The 11,948-nt window shown below is 36.5% G+C and overlaps 1 protein-coding gene across 1 annotated transcript; it reads right to left on the bottom strand.

Annotated features, from left to right (window-relative positions):
- Positions 1-9,290: 9,290 nt before the first annotated feature.
- LOC133812655 (gamma carbonic anhydrase 1, mitochondrial) lies at positions 9,291-11,505 on the bottom strand. Its single transcript, XM_062246446.1, has 5 exons — positions 11,264-11,505; positions 10,980-11,123; positions 10,354-10,479; positions 10,102-10,253; positions 9,291-9,929 (listed from the first exon to the last, which is right to left on the bottom strand). The coding sequence occupies exons 1-5, from the start codon at positions 11,376-11,378 to the stop codon at positions 9,651-9,653; spliced, it is 816 nt and encodes a 271-aa protein (XP_062102430.1). The 5' UTR covers positions 11,379-11,505; the 3' UTR covers positions 9,291-9,650.
- Between the last annotated feature and the right edge of the window lie 443 nt (positions 11,506-11,948).

The raw sequence follows: 11,948 nt of genomic DNA, 5'->3' as shown, positions 1-11,948 counted from the left end.
TGAAGCTGTGACTGAATAGTCAAGTTCGGCAGTGATACTGGACACTGGTCACCCAGAATTGGCAAAGGTGTTAGTACCAGCTGTGAAGCTGTGACTGATTAGTCAAGTTCGGCAGTGATACTGGACACTGGTCATATAGTGCTAACTGATTAGTCAGAATGGTCTTAGCGTGGTTCACGCAAGCCAACGGAGATTAGATCTAATCGATTACTAGCATTGAATAACTCAAGGAGCATTAATGCCTGACCGACCCTGAGGGTCAATGAACAAAACAAAGCTTGGAGGCTGGGGCTTACCTAACAGCCACTCTCCCGCTACAAAACAGAGCTTAGAGGCTAGTGGCTTACCTATCAGCCACTCTCTCGCTAGAAAACAGAGCCTGGAGGCTAGTGGCTTACCTAACAGCCACTCTCCCGCTAGAATCATGTGATGTTTACCCATTGGTTTGGAAGTTTTATATTCAGTGTGATTATAACGATAATCATTTGATAATGTTTATGTATAGTGTGATGTTTTCTTGCTGGGCTTCGGCTCACGGGTGCTATGTGGTGCAGGTAAAGGCAAGAGGAAGCTGGACCATCCTTGAGTTGGAGAGCTTAGGTGATGACGTGTACATATGCAGCTGCTCGACCGCCACGGCCGAGGTTTAAAGTGGAACTAGGGTTGAACCCTGTTTTGCCGCTTAGAACGGCTTGTAGTAAATATTTTCTGTAATAAACTCTGAAATTTATATTTTCGGGATCCCAATGTATATATTAAACGCTCTAGTGAAACGTTACATCTTAATCTAAATGTTTAATCCCTAAACCGCTAATCATACTTAGATCACGATTTTGGCCAAATGACTCGATTAGCGAGTTTAGCACTATTTACAAGGCACACCGTAATGGTCCCAGGAGTTGGGGCGTTACACCTAGACCTCAACCGTGGCGGCCGAGCACCTGGCTATGTACATTATGCTCGCTGAGCTCTCCAATTAGGGCTGATCTAACTTGCCATTGCCTTTACCTGCACCACATAACACCCGTGAGCCAAGGCCCAGCAAGAAAACATCATAAACAACTCAAATAATAATAACAGACAATTAATTCATTATGCATGTTTTCCCATCAGATAATCCCCAACGGATATTCAGCATATACAATCGGATTCAAGATACACTCTATCACATATAACACTCATATCACATAACATTCAGGGCCGACGACTTAGGCTGCACCCTCTGTTTAACCCACTGACTCCGGCCCGCTTAAACCGAGCTCAGTGCATAATAAGCTGTCCTCGGCTACCAGTGGCCGAGCCGCGCCCTGTGCGCTAGTGAAACCCTTGGCACCCTTAGGTCGTTGGTTCACTAAATGGCTTGCATGGCACAATACCATCTTTTCAAACATTTACAATAGGGAGCCCTTAGTCCCGTCGCATATATTCAACCAGGTGCAGTTTTCTTACCTTTAATCTGTGCAGTTATTGAATTACGAGCAATGCCTCTCAAGCACGATCCGTTCCCGAGCCTAAGCCTTTATCACCTAGTCATAACCAAAGTATAGGGTTCCATTAATACTCCGATATAGGTTTCCAGTTACAAAACTAACTCCCAGGAATCCAAATTCCACAAAGCACGGTGGTGAAACCAATCCCGAGCACACTAGACCACTTTTCCGTGCCTAAAACCCTCAAAAACTCATGTGTGCAACCAAGGGTTGCGGCCCCTGAAGCCTAGTCGCGGCCCTAGCCTATAATTTACCCTATAAATTGATTATTTTAATTCCCATTTTTTGGCTATAAATAAGGGAGTTTGGTGTCCATTTGAGGGGGAGGTTACTATACCAAAAGTTCTACACATTTCAAAACCTCTCTATTCTCTTCATCTTCTTCTTCTTTTTGGTTATTTTCTATGTATTTTTAGAGGAAAATTTTGGGGGTTCATCCTCCAAATTTTCCTATTTATGTTTGTAATTTTTAGTTTGTATTTGCTATTCTAGTTATGTGTTTCTAATCTTTTTAAGATTATTAAGGTGATGATGAAACAATGTATAACTAGATAGTGTTTATTTTGTATCTTGATTTCCCATTTTGTGCAACAAAGTTTATGGAATTTTCTTCTTCAAATATCTTCTTTCATCTTAAATATCATGTATTTTGGATTGTTAGCACATATTTACACTTTGTTCTTCATTAGTGCAAAAACATAATATCCTTTATGTAAGATATGTCATTAAATTGTACACATCCATGCTTAGAACAAAAATATTATGTTTTGCCTTATAAATAATGTTCATTGATTTATTTGTTATTTCATTAGATTGATTTACATTAAATGCTTTGAAATTATAATTTTGAAAAGTGAAGAAAAATCCTATCTTTTTATAAGAAATTTGTGCTTAAAATTATAAATCTTTTTGGAAAATGATAGTTTGAATTATTTTAACTATCACTAAAACTTGGGAATCAATATACTAATAAATATTATTAAACTTACACTTTGTGGATTCTAGTATCTAAATAATCTTTTCTTTTAACACTTATTTTCAAATTATTATTGGTTTATTTTTATTCTCTTAAATAGCTTTATTTTTCAATCTTTTATTTTATGTTCATAATATTAAAACTCATCAATCTTTGGAGCTAGGTTAGAATTTATTAATTTTTCCTTAAAATAGTTTTCTTTTCGATTTTAGACAAATCTTTTGGGTTCGATCTCGTGCTTACACGAACACTATATTCCATATACGATTCGTGCGCTTGCGAGTTATAAATATTTTAAACATACTTGTTTTGGGTCCATCATTCTTCCAGCGTCGCGACTCTGTAAGGATGCAAATGGATGTTGTGAATGTGCCTCTCTGGAATGCATAAGCGTCGTGGCGTTGCTTAATAGGTGTAATGCTCCAAATTTCCTAATGAGGTTTAAGACCTTGATTAGGAGGTCGGGAGGGCCATAATTGATTTATTATAGTATTTAATGATTATATGCATGTTTACGTGAATTATATTATTATATGATGGTGAATGCATGCATATGGGCTCATATGTTAATTATGAGGGTAATTTGGTAATTTGGCCACTGTGGGCGTAATTGTATATTTTGGGTGCATGAATGTGATTAATTAATTTAGCCACATTATAAGGTGGATTTGTTCGAGCTAATCGACATGAGACGATCATGAGATGTAAGTGTTCGGTCTAGTCATAACGGGTGTAAGTTTGGGGCTCGGGGTGAGTCTCAGGGTGAATTTAATGATTAGAGCATTACCGGGAATTAAAGGGTAATGGGATATGATTTATTGGTATTTGGGAATATTGAAAATAGCGGGAATTGGAGAGCGTTAATTATAATTAACGGTATAGGTTGGAAATGACGAATTTACCCTTGGGAGTGTTTAGAAGCTTTTAAATTGGCCTAGGGGCATTATGGTCTTTTGACCTTAAGGATTTATATCAGCTTTTGGGGTTTGGAAAGCTGTGGAAACAGAACAAAAACAGAGCCTATCTTCATCACTTCTCCTTCTCTCCCGTACAAGGTTCCTCCTTCACTTTTCTTTGATTTTTGAGAGCCCAAATTGAGGAATTGAGCTAGGAGATCAAAGGTGGGAGCTAGGGAACTTGATTCAGACATTTAAGGGGATTCAAAATCATTTTTAAGGTGAGTTCTAGCCATTGAATTCAGGTTATGCTTTGTTTTCCTTTTGGTTTTCAGCTTATGGTTTTTGATGTGGAAAGTGGGAATCAAAGGGAGTTTTTGTGTTGGTTTGATTGGGATTTGATGAGGGTAAGCTATGGGTGTTGTCTAGAGGTTAAATTGAGCGTTTGGAGGAGGTTTGGGGTTGGTTCGAAGGGTTGGTTCCAAGGGAAAACGCAGGGGAGAGTTGGCTGGTGCGTGCTGGTTTCTTGGCTGATTTGCGAAATGAGCCGCGGCCTGTCTATGGTGTGCCGCGGCCTGTGATGGCTTTAAAGGTGAAAATGGCTCTGTCAGGAGGGTGAGCCGCGGCCTATCAAGGCAGATTTGGCCAAAAATGGGTTTTTGGCCTAGGGATGCTAGCTTAAGGCCTCGGGGTTGGTCCTAGTACCTGGTTAAGTGGGGATTGATGTCCCGGAGGCTAGATATTGGTTTGGAAACTTATGTTGACCATTTTTATTGATGGTATCTTATATTTGGTTATGACTAGGTGACCGCTAAAGGACTAAAAGTTGATCGTTCCCAAGGGTTGTTCTTTTAATCGTTCTAGCTCGACTTTGAGGTAAGAAAACTGCACCCTGTGTACATGAGACATGCATGGTTACTATTGGTGCATGTCGGTTGATTATTATGTATGACATGCTTGGTTATTATGATGCATGTTGGTTGATTAGTGAGTATGACATGCGTGGTTATTATTGATGCATGTCGGTTGATTATTATGTATGACATGCATGGCTATTCTTGATGCATGTTGGTTGACTACTAAACGTGACATGCATGGCTGTTATTAGTGCATGCTGGATTGCTAGATATATTGCATATGATGCATGAGAAACATGTGTATGGGACATGCTTTATATATTGAGTACGATAATGTTCAAAGCTTGTGCCTCTGCGTTTATGCATGGCCCTAATAGCACTATTACCTGTTTAGTAAGCATGCTAAATGCCTCGTTTATGGATATGGAAGATGTGGTATATGATTGGTGGCATGTCTTACTTGTGAAAGACACTGACTAGTCAGGGACCGACTCTAGAGTCGAGAATCATGCATTGAATGGCTCTATGGCATTAATGCCAGACCGACCCTAAGGTCGAAGAACTTATAAGCGCTTGCCTGGTCTATGACCAGATGTTTATGGCCAAGGTATATGACCCCGGTGACTGTTTGTCACACGGCCAAGGGACGCTGTCCGTGGCACGACTCTAGGGTCGGGAGGAAGGTTATGTTGGTGACCACTCACCATGCACCTGTCCTAATCAACTTATGAAAAGATCATTTGTCAGTTAAGCCCTGGTGACCCTATCGTCACATGGCTAGAAGGAGCGATGCTCATTATTGTGACTTTTGGCTATTGTCACCTATTTGCTTGGACTGATAGTCCTGAATGGTTATTATGATTGTTGTTGATATTATATCATGTTCTATTGTGTTTTCTTGCTGGGCTTTGGCTCACGGGTGCTACGTGGTGCAGGTAAAGGCAAGAGGAGGCTGGACCATCCTTGAGTTGAAGGGCTTAGGTGATGACGTGTACATATGCAGCTGCTCGTCCACCACGGCTGAGGTTTAAAGTGGAACTAGGGTTGAACCCTGTTTTGGCGCTTAGAACGGCCTGTTGTAAATATTTTCTGTAATAAACTCTGAAATTATATTTTCGGGATCCCAATGTATATATTAAACGTTCTAGTGAGACGTTACATCTTAACCAAAGTTTTTAATCCCTAAACCGCTAATCATACTTAGTTCACGATTTTGGCCAAATGACTCGATTAGCGAGTTTAGCACTGTTTACAAGGCACACCGTAACGGTCCCTGGAGTTTGGGGCGTTACAATAGGTGTCGCAACTCAAATGTTGTTTTCCTCATAATCAATACTTTGGCTCTAAACACTCCATGCACTCAGCATACGTAGTCCACGAACTATTCCAATTACCACATTTACGTTAAATGTGCCAATTTCTTCTCTGTTAAGGGAGTTCTCCTTAATCCACTCCATCCCATCATTAAATACTAAAAACCTGAAAACAAACATAAAAGCAAGCGTAATACCACACAAACAAACCTAATTAACTAAAATAAAACCTAAAAAGACATAACAAAACGAGTCTAAAACTCGTTTATCAAAAACTAAACCCAAGAAAAGATTGACTTAAGACACTAATTGATGGATTTCAAACACTTATGTACAATATTTTTTCAGGGGACGTTTGGTATAAGGAGTTCAAAATTATCTAATTGATGGGAATATTAAGGAGGATGATAAGACTTTCTAGAAACGTGTAGCCTGTATTTGGTTGTGCATGAGAATATTTGATCAAATTCTGTTAATTAAATTACATTGTGTGGTTGAACGCAAGAATCTTATATATTATTTTTAAAAAATTAATATGAAAATTTTAGTAAACTATGTTGTGATAATTATATTTTAATATTTATAATTTAAATTAATTATACATAAATTCAAAAAACTCAAGTATATTTGATAATTGATATTATAAAAAATTCATAAATATCACAAATCAAAACTAATTATTGTAATATATATATAGGACAATTATTCCATAAGGACTTCACTTTAAGTCCCACCGGTGGAGTTCTCAGTGTTTCTCGACCCGTGAATAGTTTTCGCCGCAATTTTTTTATGACCGTGTATATTGTAGCTATTTAGAACTTTCTGCAAATTTTCAGAAAATTCCGAATAGTTTACAGTACCGAAAACTAGGTTCAAACATGTTGCTTTCCACGCGCAAAAAAAAAATTAGTCACACGTGCAACAACATGTTTGAACCTAGTTTTCGGTACTGTAAACTATTCGGAATTTTTTGAAAATTTGCAAGATGCTCTAAATAGCTACAATATACACGATCATAAAAAAAAATTGCGCCGAAAATTATTCACAGGTCAAATACACTGAGAGCCCCACCAGTAGCTTAAAGTGAAGCCCCGGTAGAAGAAGAATAAACTATGTTGTGAAATGGTATATTCAATTTGCAATTCATCATACGTTTTTTTCATTAAAAAAATCATGTTTTGAAATGTTCTTATTTAGAATAAACTATATTAGAAAAATCATAAGAAAATAATTATGGTCATGAATGAAATATATTGATGTGGACCATTGTACAATGATTAATGAGAATATTTAAAAGGGTATATACTTTTTTTAGACCCTGGGTTAACCCTGTGTTTTTAGAGTCTCATTACCTATTTAGACCATATGTTTTGATAAATTATTTTTTAAACCCTGTGTATTATAAAATAGTTCAAATAGATTCCTAAACCCGATTTTGATCAAAGTTTTTTGAACTAAAATCACAAATAATTCATCAAACTGACAACTCAGAACAAAAATACAATCATTCTACCTAAGAACTGTGTTGTTATATTCAAACTAATTATTGTAATATATATATAGGACAATTATTCCATAAGGACTTCACTTTAAGTCCCATCGGTGGAGTTCTCAGTGTTTCTCGACCCGTGAATAGTTTTCGCCGCAATTTTTTTATGACCGTGTATATTGTAGCTATTTAGAGCTTTCTGCAAATTTTCAGAAAATTCCGAATAGTTTACAGTACCGAAAACTAGGTTCAAACATGTTGCTTTCCACGCGCAAAAAAAAAAATTAGTCACACGTGCAATAACATGTTTGAACCTAGTTTTCGGTACTGTAAACTATTCGGAATTTTTTGAAAATTTGCAAGATGCTCTAAATAGCTACAATATACATGATCATAAAAAAAAATTGCGCCGAAAATTATTCACAGGTCAAGTACACTGAGAGCCCCACCAGTAGCTTAAAGTGAAGCCCCGGTAAAAGAAGAATAAACTATGTTGTGAAATGGTATATTCAATTTGCAATTCATCATACGTTTTTTTCATTAAAATATCATGTTTTGAAATGTTCTTATTTAGAATAAACTATATTAGAAAAATCATAAGAAAATAATTATGGTCATGAATGAAATATATTGATGTGGACCATTGTACAATGATTAATGAGAATATTTAAAAGGGTATATACTTTTTTTAGACCCTGGGTTGACCCTGTGTTTTTAGGGTCTCATTACCTATTTAGACCATATGTTTTGATAAATTATTTTTTAAACCCTGTGTATTATAAAATAGTTCAAATAGATCCCTAAACCCGATTTTGATCAAAGTTTTTTGAACTAAAATCACAAATAATTCATCAAACTGACAACTCAGAACAAAAATACAATCATTCTACCTAAGAACTGTGTTGTTATATTCAATTTTTTGTTCATCAAAATCAAGTGTAGGGGCATATTTGAACAATTTTACAAAACACAAGGTCCAAAAAAATAATTTGTCAAAACATAGGGTCCAAACAAGTAATAAGGTAAAATACCCTATTTAAAACCCACTATTTTGTATGGATTTAAGATTACCTTGTCATGATTAATCATTTCTATTGGATTAACTTTCTAGGAGTTAACAAGTGAAAAAACTCATATCAAACATAGGAATTTTAAAAATTACCATTCCCATAAAAGATTCCCTTATACCAAAAATCCCCTTAGTTTTATTTGTGTTTATTTTCTCCTAGATCTGTAACAATGAAAATTGTAGATTTTTGATTAAAATCAATGTTTTTGCAATGGTGCCATGCAAACTTAATTTTTTAGGCAAAGAAAGATATTTAACGATGTTTTTGAGATAGTGCCATGAAAAACTTAATTTTTTAGGCCAGAATGATGCTTTTGTGAAGGTTTGCAATAGTTTGTGATGAAAATTGCTAAAAACTTTGATGAAACATGACTTTTAACTCGGATGTCAATTTGATGTGATTTTTTAGTATTTTTCTTTCGAGATCTACACGTTAAGAATATGTAAAAACTTAAATTTGGAGTGTGTAAAATACAAAATGTCAACCATTTAAGTCTCAAACTTCATTATGGCCCCAAACGGACAGTTCTTCAAATTTGTTATTCATTCTACCCCTCCAATTTAAGATTCGATGTGTAGATCACAAACAAAATACACAAATTAAAAAAAATTACTTCAAACTAACATTCGAGTGAAAGTTATGCAAACTATCGCAAACCATCATCAAGCATCTTCTTTGGCCTAAAAAAATCAAATTTTCACAACACCATCATTAAGATTTCGTAGGTGCTTCAATGGTGAGAGAACCAAGCTTCCATGGTTTTCATTCTTCTAATGGTCGTGGGCAGGGAGGAGAAAGGAGAAAGGGAAGGAGGAAAAAAATTCATTTTGGTCCAAATTACTCTAATGAAGTGGAGGAGGGGTTAGTCAGTTAAGGCCATTTGTATACTTAGTAAAGGGCATCAGCAAGAAAACGCAGCTAATCAGCCATTTCTTATAACTCGATGAAAAGATTGGAGTTATTTTGTTATCTAAACTATTTTGGTATCTGGAAATGGCAGAGGGGAAAAAGACTTGGGTTTCCAAATGTGAGCTCCACCCTATACACGTTTAAAAGGGCACAAACTGCAACAAAAGAACTGATTGAAAGAAAGACTATAGATAAATCTAAACAAGAAAAAAATCATGAGGTAACGTGCATCATAATACAATACAATAAAACTCTGGAAATAATCCAAGGATGCCTAAAACGCAATAGAATGGTCCAGTTACCTGATTTGATAACTTTTATTAGATGCAAAGCAACTGTTATCTAGTCTAAGAATCAATCAGACAGTCCAAGATGACTTCAATCATCTGAATATATGCTTTCCACTACTGCAGTTTTTGAATTTTTTTTCTTCTCAACAAACAAACAAAAAAGAAGTTTCCGTTCAATCAGACAGGGCAATTGGAGCCTTAAGCCAGAAATGCACACCACGATTGACCTTGACACTACATTCGCCCCGAAAATTATTGGAAACGAGAAAAAGGTGGGTGTTCTCCATACATCCGAGCATAACTAAACACCCATGGATACCAACTGAAAAGAGGTATCAAATAGGGCATACGAAAATGCATTTAAGGAGCCTTGGCTACTTTATCTGGAAGAACATTATCAGGAAGGATAAGCTCGGGAGGGGTTTCACGAACAACACCAAGCATTGAATCATAGTCTTCATCGCGGCGTGCAAACTTCTTGCGGAGCACCTTCTCGAACTCTATCTCATCAAAGCCCTTTGCATTTTCAGCTGCATGAACCTGTGCCAAGTTGGTATAGTTTACAGCTGACTGGGAGATGAAGGCTATCTCTTCTTCAGTGAGCTTCCTCAGAAACTTTGCTGGGTTACCTCCCCATACCTGTATAACAAAAAATCAACAATAGATGATTTTCAAATCCAAATTTTGTATAAAAACTCATTGAATCTTAGTATGCCAGCAAATGCATTCTAACAAAGCAGTTCATACTCAGGTAAACAAACTAGATATAGTCATCGGAATTTCAGGGAATCAATAAAAGTGTAGTGTTGACCTCTCCGTAAGGAATTCTTGTATTCTGCCTTACGAGGGCTCCAGCAGCAACCATGGCATGTTTCTCAACTATAGTTCCATCAAGTAAGGTTGCACCCATACCAACAAAGGCCTCATCCTCCACGGTACATCCATGTAGAACAGCGCTGTGACCTGTTATGTTCAAATTTGAAGTCATCACACAAAATCACAAAATGAAATTAACAAAAGGACTGTTATTTGATACCATTTGGTGGAACATGGCACAACTCACCTACTGTAACGTTATCCCCGATGATAGTTGGTAACACCTTTCCACTCAAGTTAGATTTTGCTACATGAACAAGGGAATTGTCTTGTATATTGGTCCCAGACCCAATACTGATGCTGTTAACATCACCTAATTACAAAAAGAACATCGTGTAAGTTAAAGGAGATAAATCGCCATTATATAGCAATATGTTTCTATACTCCACTCCTATTCTCTTTTTAAGAGAAAAATTCATTCACCATAAGCAATTTTATTCCTTTTTCCATTGCATGAGCAGCAACCGTGATTGACAACCTACAAAACTTATACTATAATAGAACTTGCTACAAATAGTTCTTTTAATGTCCTCAAATCTTGTTAGTCGTTGTTTCGCAATTATGAAATGCATTTCCTCACATAGACTCCAGTAAGAGTCCACAATATGGAAAAATGAAGTGATTTTTAAAACGGAAATCATACCATTGAAAAACCCTAACAGTGAAAAACCCAGTCTGCTACATATCATTACACGAATTAAGCAACAACCCATTACGAAATTGGCTTAGAAAAAGCTAAAAATGACAACAGGTCTATCAAAAGCCAGTTATGTTCGTCGGTAATTTCAATATCTAAGAGCTCAAAAGCTTTACCTCTCAAAACGCAACCATACCAAATGGAGGAGCCACATCCCACCTGAACATCGCCGATTACAGAGGCACTGGGTGCAACAAAAGCCTCCTTATCGACCACAGGAGCTTTATCAAACACATTCATGAGCGTCCGATGCCTCGACACTTAAACATAACAAAATAGATAAAAGAATCGGAGTCAGCCCCAAAATCGTGGATCTCAAAGTTGGAAATACTGGGCGCAATCTCATACTCAAATACGATTCGAGGGCATATTGAGATTGGAGAGTAGAAGAAAGGCTTACGCTGTTCTTGGAAGTAGTAGTTTCCTTGAAGACGAGAGCCAAGGCGATCCATGGCTTGGCCGGTTTCGCGGATCCAGAATCCGACTGTGTAGATTGCCTTACCCAAGGTCCCCATCTCCTTAGGCCCACTCTTGCTTCTCAATCGCTGGTTTCGCTACTTGGATTGAAGGTTGAAGAAAAAGAGGTCTCTCTATTAGTGAGAGAGGAAGAAGAGATGGAAATGTGGGTGGGGAATGGGGATGACCAAAACGGCTCTCTCGCTGGATCCTCGACTATCTATCATTCGACCCGACCCGACCCGACCCAGTTCTAACCCTAATTTTTTTTTTTGAAATATGGCTTCTTTTTTTTTTCAAGAAAAGTTAATCTATGGCTTTTTTTTGTTTTAATTTCACTTTTATGGGTTTAGTTTCTCATATTTTTGTAATAAAAGTTTGTTTATGCCATATTTTCACTCTTAATCAAGCTTTATGAATTTGGAATGATATGTTTGTAATTTGATTATTTTTTTTAGCTTATTTGATTATTTTTTTATATTAATTTTATATAACTATTTTTATATTAAATTTTTCCATGGTTGTTTTGCAATTTTTTTTTAATATGAATTGTGTTTATTATTTTTTTTATTTATTGTAAACATTTTTTTTCTTCTTTTTTTTAGGTTGTACATTTTTTTTTAAAACAT

This window comes from Humulus lupulus, chromosome 1 (genome assembly GCF_963169125.1).
Source record: "Humulus lupulus chromosome 1, drHumLupu1.1, whole genome shotgun sequence".
Taxonomy (NCBI): domain Eukaryota; kingdom Viridiplantae; phylum Streptophyta; class Magnoliopsida; order Rosales; family Cannabaceae; genus Humulus; species Humulus lupulus.
Note: the sequence above shows the minus strand (reverse complement) of the source record. Positions and strands in the feature narration are given on the sequence as shown.